General features: G+C 33.4%; 2 protein-coding genes across 2 annotated transcripts; both read left to right on the top strand.

Moving 5' to 3' along the window:
- Positions 1–968: 968 nt before the first annotated feature.
- On the top strand, positions 969–2,560 carry LOC114173493 (protein BZR1 homolog 1-like). Its single transcript, XM_028057942.2, has 2 exons — positions 969–1,438; positions 1,545–2,560. The coding sequence occupies exons 1-2, from the start codon at positions 1,214–1,216 to the stop codon at positions 2,241–2,243; spliced, it is 924 nt and encodes a 307-aa protein (XP_027913743.1). The 5' UTR covers positions 969–1,213; the 3' UTR covers positions 2,244–2,560.
- Positions 2,561–6,941: 4,381 nt separating this feature from the next.
- Positions 6,942–8,534, top strand: LOC114173985 (protein BZR1 homolog 1-like). Its single transcript, XM_028058700.2, has 2 exons — positions 6,942–7,407; positions 7,514–8,534. The coding sequence occupies exons 1-2, from the start codon at positions 7,183–7,185 to the stop codon at positions 8,210–8,212; spliced, it is 924 nt and encodes a 307-aa protein (XP_027914501.2). The 5' UTR covers positions 6,942–7,182; the 3' UTR covers positions 8,213–8,534.
- Positions 8,535–13,866: the final 5,332 nt, after the last annotated feature.

Raw genomic sequence — 13,866 nt, 5'->3', positions numbered from 1 at the left:
AACTACTATGGGCTCCACGCGTTCCCACTAATTGTTTCACCATCATTTTATATTCAAACCTTAACACCTTGTTTGTTTTCAGACAAATTTAGAAAAAGAAAAAAAAAACTGCTTTTTAAGAAAATATTGAATGTTAATAATTTATTGTAAAGATTTGCATATTTATTTCAATCTATCATCGAAGAAAAAAGACACGACATAATTAGTAGAGATTGAATTCTTTCATCGCGTTGATTAGTATTCACTTTTAATCACGTGTATTGAAAAAGAAAAAACTCCTATGCGAAAAAAAAAAAGAGTCATTTAAGTGATACTTATATACCTAACAAAATCATTTTTCGGATACAACGATGATTTGTACATTTGGCGTGTATTGCTTGGGATTCTTTTCAAACATTTCTCATTATTTTTTAGTAAGAAATTTTTTTAAACATAAAGAACTAATACAATTCACAGTTAACGAAAAAGCTAAATAAAATTATATTTCTTAAAATGTAGGTTTGTAATATTATTAATTGGCAAATAGGAATTTGAAGTGAAAATACGTATTATAATATGCACAAAAAACAATTCTAAATTATCCCAATCAACCTTTTTAACAATCTTCTTAATCATTAAACAAACATATTAAAAATCGAATGAATTTGATGTGTTTATTTCCGTTCAGTTTCTATTAATTAAATTTTAAAACCAGGATATGATTTTTCTGCAGTTAATTTGGATTTTGATTAGTACATTAAACTATATAAAAAATGTATTGTTGCTTAGTAGAGTTTTAGTTAGAGAACTTAACCGCGGTATAATATGGTATAATATGTGGTTAGATGAAATAAAAAAATTCAGAATGTTTTAAGAACCATTTTTATCATTACCAGTATGGTAATATTTTTATCTTGGTCTCCGTGTCTCTTCCGTTCTCCTGCATTCTAAAAGGAAGAATATATATGTGGTAGTGAAAAGGAAAAGAAAAAAGAAAATAGAGTTAATGAAGTGAAAACTACGGCAGTGTGAAAAGGGTGGGAGAGAGAAGAGAAGAATCTAAAAGGGAAGCAACCTTTCCATTTCCCCTTCTTCATCTGCGGTAGCACAAATAAACGTGAATCAACCTCGCCTAGGTTTTTGTTCCGGTCACATAGGCACCAGCATACACACAATTTCTGTACTTGTTCTGACGTCTAGAGGGAAGCGGAGCGGGCTTGTGTTGGCCGGAACGATGACCGGAGGCGGATCGACGGGGAGGATGCCGACATGGAAGGAGAGGGAGAACAACAAGAGGAGAGAAAGAAGACGGAGAGCGATTGCGGCTAAGATCTACGCAGGCCTTCGAGCTCAGGGGAACTACAAGCTTCCCAAACACTGCGACAACAACGAGGTCCTCAAGGCTCTCTGCGCAGAAGCTGGCTGGATCGTGGAAGAAGATGGCACTACCTACAGAAAGGTAAAACTCCATAATCACTCGTCTCATCACATCACAGCCTCAGATCTGCGCTCACTCTTTCTCCACGATAATGGATAATTAATTGTTACCATTTATGTTGACGCAGGGATGCAAGAGACCCACGGGAAGTGAGATTGGAGGCACTCCACCCAACATAAGCGCGTGTTCTTCGATCCAGCCAAGTCCACAATCTTCCTCATTCCCGAGTCCTGTGCCTTCCTATCACGCTAGTCCAACCTCTTCCTCCTTCCCCAGCCCCACTCGCATTGACGCCAACCCCTCTTCCTTTCTCATCCCATTCATCCGCAACATAACTTCAATCCCCGCCAACCTCCCACCTCTCAGGATATCCAACAGCGCCCCTGTCACCCCACCTCTTTCCTCTCCCCGGACCTCCAAGCGCAAGGCGGACTTCGATTCCCTCTCCAACGCCTCCTTCCGCCACCCTCTTTTCGCCACCTCCGCCCCCTCCAGCCCCTCGCGCCGCCACCACGTCGCCACTTCCACCATCCCCGAGTGCGACGAGTCAGACGCTTCCACCGTCGACTCTGCCTCCGGCCGTTGGGTTAGTTTTCAGGGTCAGACCGCCGCCGGCCCCCCTTCCCCTACCTTTAACCTCATGAAACCCGCTATGCACCAGATCCCTGCTCAGGAGGGCGTACAGTGGGGTTCCGTTGCGGAGATAGCCAGAGGAGTGTCCGATTTTGACTTCGAGAATGGCAGAGTGAAGCCTTGGGAGGGTGAGAGAATACACGAGGTGGGAATGGATGAATTGGAGCTTACTCTCGGATTTGGAAAAGCTTGATTTGTTCTCGACAATCACCTTAAAGAATCACAGATGCAATTGCAATCCCCTCCATTTGCTATCTTCTGGCCAATTAATTGGTTGTTATGCTTATATTTATATATTTTCTCTCTAATTATGTGTACAGTGTCTCTTATATACCAGTCATTAGGTGTTCTATTACATCATGGAATTTGACTTCATTGTAATGCCTCGTTAATTGTTCAAAGGTTGCATTTGAAGCAATCTTCTCCAAGTGTTTACTTCAGACTTTAATCTTCACTTACTAAGACTCGGAAAACTAGGTGATATTCTTAATTTCATCATCCTCTTATTCATTGTTGATGCTCCATTCTTGTACTTTGCTCACCGTTCTATTTAGACTCTTCAAACTTGATGTTCTAAGATTCGGATATGTGGGAGATATCAAGTGGTAAGCGGTGATATACTGAGATGTGTTCATCTTTGATCATTCAGTTATAGTTTTTATATGGTGATCTGGGCATTTTTTGTAACATTTTTTTATTTATACTATCCACCTGTCTACTGCATCTTTATAACCTGTCTACTGCATCTTTTAGTTTAGTTGCTTGATTGAGCTTTCTTTGTTATTCTATCTTTTCTGTATTCGGTGTCTAAACTGGTGCATTGTTGATACATGTTCTTCGATCATTTAATCTTAAGTATGCAGCACTTGTTAACAGAATGAGTTTCGTATCTTTAACATGTTTCGTTCTCGTGGGAAATCAATGAGGCTAGCTTGTAAGCTTTATGATTCCTAACTTTGAGAATATCATGGAAGCAAATTGGATATGCAAGTGATGATCTGTCTCAACATCGACTGGTAAGTAACTTTGCCAGATGGCTAAATGAAAAGTAGGTTTTGAGATCGACAAATATATTTATCCTCTCATCTTTTCTGATGGAAGAATAGAAAAATTGTCTCTTTTCTTGTTCATTTCCCACCGTTTCGCGTTACAGGGAATTTCGTATCTGAAAAAAATTGTACCATAAATTGGGGAGGGAGCCATATCATCTACTCTGTATAAGGTGCGACCCTTTTTCCTTTGTTTGAAGGGGATGTTTCTCATGGCATGATTTGGAGTCTGTTATTTTAATTTTGAATTTGATATTCAGTGCCATTTGTGTTATGTTATTTTAAGTTCTTTTTATGACAAATTATGTTTATTTATCAAGAAGAAGAATTTCTTTCAATATAACTCTTCAACAAAGAAGAAAAAGCATAAATATCGTTACTATAGGAATGCACTTTTTAACAGTCTATTCTTTTTTTCTAAATTTGATTTGTCATCTTTAAGAAACAAAAATTCGAGCTGTCTCGTAACCCAAATAAATGAAGGTAGTTAAAGGTGACGGTTTTCGCTGAAACAAAATTGTTGTTTGGAGGTGGATAATGTTTGACAGATTGGTAAATTGGTATTTTGAGCTTCTTCAACTGTGGAGATGAATCTAAGTGTGATTGCATAACATTCTATCATGAGGTGATTGAAAGCCGCTCGATGCTGATTGCAAATTCGTGTTTTTGATGCATCAGGGATGCAGCATTACTTGCCGTGGTTTATGATGTATAAATATGTTATAACCATTACACGTGGAACTAAAATACTTAAACTAATAAAAATTGGTTACTTAGAATTGGGTATACTTTTTTATTCTTTAAAAATGATTTTTAGAATATCATGTTTCAATCCCTCTACCTTCATCTTGATGAAATGGTTCTACGTTAGTGGTTGAACAACATCGATGGAGCTATTTTCTTGCGATTCAACTTCAAACTATTTGAAAATGAATACTGGCAATGATTGGATCAAGTCCTGTAAAATGGGTTTGGTTTGGTTGTTTGGATGAATCTTCTTAAAATGTTATTTCACATTTTTTTTTCAATAACAACGATTAAACAAATCCAAAATCCTTCAGAGCATTCTTGTTCTTCAACTTCGAAATTGAAGGTAAATGAGAAATCTGAATTTGACCTGTTTTTTAAAGCAACAGACTAAAGGAAACATAAGAAAACGAAGAAAAAGAAGTAACAGAAAGGAAAATGATACAATTGCCACCGTCGATGTCGATTCTTTATACATGAATTTGAATGCTACTTTATTTAAAAATAAATAGAAAATACTCAGAGGTCATGCTTGAGAATTTAGTTAGGGAAGTTAGTGAAAACTTTTATTGACCTGTTTTATAGATTTGAAACCTTGTTAATCACGTAGATTTGTCGTTCATCCAAGAAAAGGTTATTTAGGATTTCATTGAAATTTGCGTTGGAGGAAATTTAATGCAATTCGGCTTCTCCAAAGGTAAAATGCTCACCTAGCTGGGTAGGTTATACCTTTTACAAGCTAGCACCTTCCTTCTATTCATTTTATGCGTGTTTTGTTGTCATCTTTTGTTGGAGTTTCAACCTAGTGATCTAGTTACTCTAGATTGTATTTTTTTCAATTTCAGATATAGTAAATAATGAGTTGAATCTCAATAAGGAAGGAGAAAACAAATATTGATCCAACAATTATTATGAATATCAAAAAATGGAATCGAAGTGAATTATCCCATTACGAAAATGTTTTAATATAACCTTTTATAATATAATAAAATATAATTGAGTTGTTAAATTTTGCATTTAAGTGATTTTGAATTTATTTTTAGATAAGTAATTTATCTATAATACACCATAAAATAACATTTCAAACATTCATAAAATTACCAAACATGTGATTAGATTCTCTAGACTATTATTCGGATCTAGGCATTAATGTATGATTATTTGTGCTTTTTGCACTTGTGTTGATTAAAAGAATACTGCTCAACTTGAGTTGATACAAATAAGGTTAGTCCCTTTAACCGTCATAAAAACCTTGAGGTCGTTTGACTGGACTTCTTGCCCATCTCATCATAGAATTCATTTTACTCTACATGAGTCTTGAATGGGTATTAGAGTATCTAGATAAACATTCAGGACTGATTCCTTACTTCAATGCATACACTAAAAGGAACACCACCATAGAATCTACCTACAAGATTTTTAGAATTACGCCAAACTTATGTTTTCATCCACGAACATGATTTCATATCAAACCCCAAATACCAAACAATCACCCATTTTTGAATTCAGCCATTCTAAGTAACATGATGTTCACAATGAATTACAATCATCATATATTTCTATACATGCTCATATCCATTAAGAAGCTCATCATCATCACAATTTCATACATCATTATACACATACACATTCATCAATGAATCTATCAACAATTCTGTAAACAACCAGATACATTCTCTTATTCCAATATGACCAAAACCACAGATAAAAAATGTTTTTCACAAAAGTGAAGCATAAAATAGGATAAACACAAAAGACTAACTTTTCCAACTATGGACCTATAATCAAAGATCTCGATGCTCAAAGTAACAATTTGTGTGTTTAGGACTTGTCAATCTGACGATTATCGAAGTGAGAATCCATTTTTTCCTATATGACATAGACTAGAAAAAATAAGGTGGCACCTGAAGTTGAAAAAAGTGGAGCTTGGCGCAACAACCCTTTAGAACCCATTGATTTGAGTGTGCACACAGTCAAAAAGTGGCGCTTGCCGCCTCCAAGCCAGTGACCATTGTCTAAGTGGTGTCCAACGACACTAATGACGCTCGACAATATCAGAAAACTCAAACTTTGCCTTTTGAGTTTGATTTGTGTAATTTGACACTATTTGAGACAATTCACAATGTTTAAACATTTGTATGATTATAAATTTCGTGTTCGTTAACTGAGCCAATATCATGTTACCCAATTCAAATTTCACATAGGCATTATCAACAACTCATCAATCAAACACAATTTGCACACAACGCAAACATATGATCAAAATATTTAACACTTATTGGACACAAATTCAACAAACATAACTCTTTACAATTCCAAACATGTAACAATTTCAAGTTCCAACTTCCAACACACCAATCAAAGACAATAATTGGAATGAAATCACATAGTATCAAAATATCTGAATTAATTCCCTTCACCTTAAGAAACAACCCAACAAAATTGGAAAAGCTCTAGACTGCCTTCAAAGATTTGTTCATGCCAACAAAGTCATTGATCATCGAAGATTAAAGATAAAGACCAAAAAAACATATGCTAGTAAGAGAAAGTCACATGCACCAAAGAAGAAAATGAAAAAGATGAATATAATGACGAAAAACTAACTTACCTCAAATGAAAAACTAATCTATTGATATTGACGACTTCACTACAAGAAACAATTCTATAATCTCGAATTTCAAAAGAAAGGAACAGATAATAAACAACTGAAAAGATGAGACCAAGATAAAGAAAAATACATGTTTTAACAAAAAGTTTAAAGTTTATATATTTTGTTGAAATAGAAGAATTTAAAAAAAATAAAAATAAAAACAAATTTACAAAGACCAAAGTAATAAAGATAATCCTTTTATTAAAAAAAATATAATTAAGACAGAGTAAAGAACCAAATAAAAATATAAAAAGATGAGATATACATGGATTTATAATATATATTTATTTAAAACAAATAATATAATATTGTTTTTTATTAAATATTTTATAGGTGTAGAAAAATTGAAGAATGCACATCTTAAATTTTTTAAAGTGTTATTCCATAATTTTCTTCTCAGTCCGTCCTGAATTAATATATATTTGGGGTGTGCGTGTGAAAATAAAGAATCAGCGAAGTGAAAACTACGGCAGTAGGAAAAGGGTGGGAGAGAGAATAGAAGAGCGCAAGAGAAGATTCAAGAGAAGCAATCTTTCCATTTCTCCTTCTTTATCTGCTCTAGCCCAAAGAAACTTGAATCAAACTCGCTTAGGTTTTGTTATTGCCACACACACGGCACAAGCACAACTCCTCTACTTTTTGTGACGCACAGAGGAAAACAGAACGGACTTAGGTTGGCCGGAACGATGACCGGCGGCGGATCGACGGGGCGGATGCCGACGTGGAAGGAGAGGGAGAACAACAAGAGGAGAGAAAGAAGACGGAGAGCGATTGCTGCCAAGATCTACACCGGCCTTCGAGCTCAGGGGAACTACAAGCTTCCCAAACACTGCGACAACAACGAGGTCCTCAAGGCTCTCTGCGCAGAAGCTGGCTGGATCGTGGAAGAAGATGGCACTACCTACAGAAAGGTAAAACTCCATAATCACTCGTCTCATCACATCACAGCCTCAGATCTGCGCTCACTCTTTCTCCACGATAATGGATAATTAATTGTTACCATTTATGTTGACGCAGGGATGCAAGAGACCCACGGGAAGTGAGATTGGAGGCACTCCACCCAACATAAGCGCGTGTTCTTCGATCCAGCCAAGTCCACAATCTTCCTCATTCCCGAGTCCTGTGCCTTCCTATCACGCTAGTCCAACCTCTTCCTCCTTCCCCAGCCCCACTCGCATTGACGCCAACCCCTCTTCCTTTCTCATCCCATTCATCCGCAACATAACTTCAATCCCCGCCAACCTCCCACCTCTCAGGATATCCAACAGCGCCCCTGTCACCCCACCTCTTTCCTCTCCCCGGACCTCCAAGCGCAAGGCGGACTTCGATTCCCTCTCCAACGCCTCCTTCCGCCACCCTCTTTTCGCCACCTCCGCCCCCTCCAGCCCCTCGCGCCGCCACCACGTCGCCACTTCCACCATCCCCGAGTGCGACGAGTCAGACGCTTCCACCGTCGACTCTGCCTCCGGCCGTTGGGTTAGTTTTCAGGGTCAGACCGCCGCCGGCCCCCCTTCCCCTACCTTTAACCTCATGAAACCCGCTATGCACCAGATCCCTGCTCAGGAGGGCGTACAGTGGGGTTCCGTTGCGGAGATAGCCAGAGGAGTGTCCGATTTTGACTTCGAGAATGGCAGAGTGAAGCCTTGGGAGGGTGAGAGAATACACGAGGTGGGAATGGATGAATTGGAGCTTACTCTCGGATTTGGAAAAGCTTGATTTGTTCTCGACAATCACCTTAAAGAATCACAGATGCAATTGCAATCCCCTCCATTTGCTATCTTCTGGCCAATTAATTGGTTGTTATGCTTATATTTATATATTTTCTCTCTAATTATGTGTACAGTGTCTCTTATATACCAGTCATTAGGTGTTCTATTACATCATGGAATTTGACTTCATTGTAATGCCTTGTTAATTGTTCAAAGGTTGCATTAGAAGCAATCTTCTCCAAGTGTTTTCTTCATATTTTAATCTTCACCTTCTAAGACTCGCGAAAACTAGGTGATATTCTTAATTTTATTCTCTTATTCATTATTCATGTTCCTTTGTTGTCCATTGTTCATCGTTCTACTTAGACTCTTCAATATTTATGTGCTAAGATTGGGAAGCTTACTATGCCTATAATATGAATCACTGATGTTAAGTGAGAAGAGGTGAGATAGTGGAAAGATTAATGATTATGTGATGATTTGGGCATTGTTTCCGAGCTTGTTTTCATTTATCTATTGCTTTCAATTTAATTGTTTGATTGAGCTTTCTTTGATTTTCTTGTTCTTCATCTAAACTGGCTCATTTTTGTTTCAGTGTTTAGTCATTTTAGCTCAAGTATGCTGCACTTGTTAACGGAATAATTAGCCTTAATAAGCTTTACTATGTTTCGTTCTTGTGGGATATTTTCGAGTCTAACTTGTATGTTGCGTGAGCACTTTCTGAGATACTATGAAACAACTCTGATATGCAAGTGATTATCTATGTCGGCATTGGCAGATCGTGACTTTGCCGGACGAGAAACTAAAATGCAGGTTTGAAGATCCTGGGATATGTTTATCCTCTCTTTTCTTTTCTGATGGAAGATAGGAAGTGAGAGTCTCCTGCCGTGTGTAATGTGCAAATTTTTTTTTGCACTGTTTCCGGGCATGATTTATTAGTCATTTTTTAATTTTGAATTTGATATTCGGCAGCATTTGTGTTATCTCATGATAAGTAAGTAGATATGTATGGTTTTTTTTTTATTCAATATGACTAATTTCTTTTATTATAATTCATTAACTCGGAGAAAGAGTACAAAATATTATTGATGTAACGTGAAACTTTTAAAATAAATCATGATTTTATACCATTATATTTTTATCGAAAGTTAGGAATAAAGATAGGTACAAGTTTGTGGTCGTTGCGATAAAAATGTTAGCTGGAGGTGAACAATGTAGGACATGTTCTATGAGTAACTATTTGGTATATAATTGTGTATCAACCAACTATTTTGTTTTTGTTTCTAAATAGAAATCTTAATTTTATAATTCTTTATTTCTTTTCCTTTTATGTACAAAATTGAGTATGTGGACTTCTCTAAAAATTGATATTTAGAGATCATTCAATTTGGGACATGAATCTTGAATCTTTGTGACATAGCTAACTTAAATGTCAATGTTTTTGTCAACCATTTATTCTTAACTGCAGCCGCTGAAAGAAATGGTGTATACAGGTGAGACTTTACCTTTCAGATGGTTTTGTAATAATTAAAGGTGAGTACCATGAGCTTATTAAAATCTGTAAATCCTCACACTTTACATATTCATGTTCTTAACACATTAATGGACAATGGTCAGGGTGAGAAGATGATATTAATGATATTTTCATCTATTTTTAACTCATTCGATCTATTGGTTTGTGTATTATGACTTTATTGCTCGAGAAGATCGTAGGCCATTTAGAATGATTCCAACTATTATTAGAAAAGAAAAACCTAATTTATTTATGAAAAGAATTTGAATTTCTTCTTTTATAAGAAGTTTATATGTTTTATCTATTTTTTTATATGATTTATCTATTTCTTTATATACTCAAAATATAATAATATAAATATGAAATTAATAAATGAACTTGTCATTTTATCACTTTTTAACCGTATGCAATTTAACTTTTAACTATTTATGGAGTTTTATATTCTAAAAAATTTGAAATTGTAAACTGTTTTTAATTTTTGTCTTATTTACGAAACTTTAGTCTTATGCTTCTTATTCATATTTTATTTTTGAAAACTTTTTTTTTTTTCCGATTATGAATTTATCAAACCTTATTCATGGGGAATGTGAACTGTTTGCACCTACGGTCAGATTTTTTTTTTTTTGGACATATTATATCTCATTATTAATTATCAAATTTTGAATATAAATAGAAGCATAATTATGTCTCATGAGATTTGTATATCCTGATGGTGTCCTTGCTAAAAAATGGACTGCATGTTTATCTAAATTCTAGTTTGGATTGTGCGAGATTAAATACTTATAATGAAAAATAATAGCTTCAAGTCCCGAATAGTCCTGTATATTACCATTCACTTTGTCTATCATCTGTCTTAAATTATGATATCTGTGTATTGTTGTTTGGTAAACCAATATATAGCTTTAAGGAGTTCCAATGCTTAGCCTCCCAACAGTTTATTATGATCCCTGGATTTGGAGAACACCGATGCTATGCCTGGTAATTGCTTTGCACCTTGGCACGTACTTGGTTCCATTAGGCCAATAATTGATTTCCCATACAAAATGACTTGTTACTCTCACGGTTGTTCTTTCCTTCCCATATTCATGTTTATTCTTCCACAATCACCACAACATGATTGGAAAGCTAGCTATCTGTTCAAAGTTGATTCTATTTAGAATATAAAGCACAATATTGTAGTGGTCTGTTCAGAATCAATAATCAATTGTCCTACAAATGCAGTCCCACATATACCACCAGTTTTCTGTCAGCATTCTTGGCTCTGGTTGCAACAAAAGAACATGACAAATATTTTCGATGTTTGCCTTACAAACAACACAGTAGCAGGACACTGCATCCTTGTCTCTGCATGTAGAAAAGTGATGTTTATTCACAGTCTCTACAAAAATATGTTGATCTTCAGGTAGTCTCTAATTTTCTTCCTTTTGCAGTTTTAATCACTTTTCCCGTTACCAACCTATAAGTCATTCTAACTTTGTTTCAATCCATTTCCCAGCCCAAATCCTCGTATATTCTTCTTCACTGACCGACTGTTATAAGGACTGTAAATCATCATTCCTCATCAAATATAACCTATGATGCCCAGAAAGGTCTCTTCGTATTTCAATAACAATCGTGTGAAACTTAGATCCGTCTCTTAAACCTCTTCAACTGAGTTATTTGAATAATAATCATGTCTCGTAATCGTTATCTGTGTCCAATATGTAGTATTTGACAGTGATATATATATATATATATATATATATATATATATATATATATATATATATATATATATATATATATTTAAAAAATGGAAAATGTTTTTCTTTTATACTGGTTATGTACAATCCATTTTAAGAGTATTTAGTGATAGATATGTGAACTTTAAAAAATGGAAAATGTTCTTTTTATACTAGTTTTATACAATCCATTCTTAAGAATATTTTGATCATCAAAAAAATTATCTTATCTATTTTTAAATAGAGATATTAAAAGATAAAACAAGAAATGTAAAATGTGTGAAAAAATTTGTTAAGTGTGAAAACAATACTATCCTTAACAAATCCTATACTATGAAGTCTGAATGACATTTATATGACACATAGACGATGATGAAGAGTAAAATTTAAAAAATATTTATTTTAAATTTTTGACATAATTTTCACACTACTGAAACAATATTTATCAAGACAAATATACTTTTTTTTAAAACTAAAATTATTATATAACTTTCTATTATAGTTACAAAATTAAGGAACATATCATATATAACAAAATAAATATTTAGATAATATATGTATTAATGAAAATATTTTTATTTAATCTTGTGTTATATTTTTTATAAAATATATTTTTTTAAATTATTAGCTTGTCAAATTTGTAGTAAAATAATTTTTAATCGATAATGGTTACGAAGAGGATTAAATGTATTTGATGAATTATATTTTTATTTTATTTTTTGGATATTAAAAAATGAATTAAACTCATTTTTTTATTAGGTGATAATATATTTAGATTATTATATTTGACTAATTTTTTTATAGATAATTTTGAATGTATAAATTTTAATTATTAATTTAAGTTATTTATACGGCCTACATTTTAAATTTTAAAAATTAAATGTGTTGAAGTGCTTTTATTTATATTTTATTCACTATTTGTGTCATTTATTTTTATCATATTTTTATACATTATAAGTTTTTCTAATTGTGTTAATTTATTTTTATATTAGTCTCAATTAGAGTATTTTGTCAGTATTAATAATTAGAAACGGTGAAATGTCTTAAATAAATTGAATTTTCTTTTTTAGAGTTTAAATGGATGAATTATATTCTTGTGACCCATAACAATATGCTAAGATGGCTGTGTTTAACTAATTTGTATAGATGACCATAAATACAAAGTTTTTGTTTATCAATGTAAATAATAAATAATATATGTCAGCACGTGCCATAAAATGAAATCATTTGACGATAAAATCTAGTTGGTAGTTAAGCTCCAATCTTATTTCTCAACCAAATTGTTTCTTTGCATCATGCCGCAGTGTTTGTCATCAGTTTGTTTGGTTTATTCATACACTCTCACGTTATTTGAAAAAGTATAATAATATTTTGATTAATTTTTTTACTTATTTATTTTAATTTTTTTAAATAATGTGATGTAATAATTTAAGAATTATAGAATTGATAGGTTAAAAATGAATAAAAATAAATAAATTAAAATATTATTATTATTTAAGATAATAGTTTCTGATTTTTGGAAGGGTACTGCTAAGAGGTTCAAGGAAGAAGTTGGTATACAGTGAGTGGGTTGCTGTTATGAGTGGATTCTGTATCAATTCCAATCAATCAATGTTGATTTGATGCTTGTCTCATGATAATGGTATGCTACTTGCAATGGTTTTCACATGAAATTTTCGCAACGACCAACCAGGTTTTTGGGATGTTCATGTGGTTTGGGAGATTTTTGGTTGAAGAATTAAATTAAACTATTATTTGTTTTGGTTGGAGAATTAAATTAACAACTTTTTCTACTTTTTTCTATATTTAGATTTATTAAACTAATTTTATTTATTCAAATTGTTAGTAGGTTTTTCCTTCCATACATGTAATTCACATTATCACTCCTAATTATAGCTAGTTTGAATATTTATCATCGCATTCTGTTGAGAAATGAGAGTAAAGTGAGGTAGTTAATTGTTGTTGTCTAAATTCTCATTCTACTGATGTTTCATACTGTGATGCACCTACCTAACTATTTCCCATTGTAATTGATTATTTTCATGTTGTGTATAATGTTACAGAAAAACCTTAACATCATCAATTATACATTAGTCATAATTGATAACATGTGCTCTTTATATAATTAACAACGTAACACATTATGACACTGGTATGGACATGCAAATTTAATAAAATTTTCAATCAGGAATTTCACATATTAAATCCAATTTATTCCTTTCTTTTCTTTTTAATCCTACACATTTTATACAAAATGTTCATTAATTATCTTCGATATAATATAGAGAGTCTAACTTTTCATTCTAATTCTTTTTTTTTTCCTTTTTGTCTTATTCTTTTATTTTCTTTTCCTCAATTTAAATAAATTTCCTATGTAGATAGATAAGCAGTGATTAAATTTCAAAACTTGGTGAATAATTATAAATG

This window comes from Vigna unguiculata, chromosome 2 (assembly GCF_037176805.1).
Source record: "Vigna unguiculata cultivar grain cowpea cultivar isolate G323 ecotype 2 chromosome 2, ASM3717680v1, whole genome shotgun sequence".
Classification (NCBI taxonomy): domain Eukaryota; kingdom Viridiplantae; phylum Streptophyta; class Magnoliopsida; order Fabales; family Fabaceae; genus Vigna; species Vigna unguiculata.
This window is presented reverse-complemented; position numbering and strand designations above follow the sequence as displayed.

What these genes read in the sequence shown, in the direction of transcription:
- LOC114173985 (XM_028058700.2), top strand. Translation starts at nt 7,183, where the DNA reads ATGACCGGCGGCGGATCGACGGGGCGGATGCCGACGTGGAAGGAGAGG. An exon ending in ATGGCACTACCTACAGAAAG is followed by an intron (nt 7,408 to 7,513) that starts GTAAAACTCCAT and finishes ATGTTGACGCAG; the next exon opens with GGATGCAAGAGACCCACGGG.
- LOC114173493 (XM_028057942.2), top strand. Translation starts at nt 1,214, where the DNA reads ATGACCGGAGGCGGATCGACGGGGAGGATGCCGACATGGAAGGAGAGG. An exon ending in ATGGCACTACCTACAGAAAG is followed by an intron (nt 1,439 to 1,544) that starts GTAAAACTCCAT and finishes ATGTTGACGCAG; the next exon opens with GGATGCAAGAGACCCACGGG.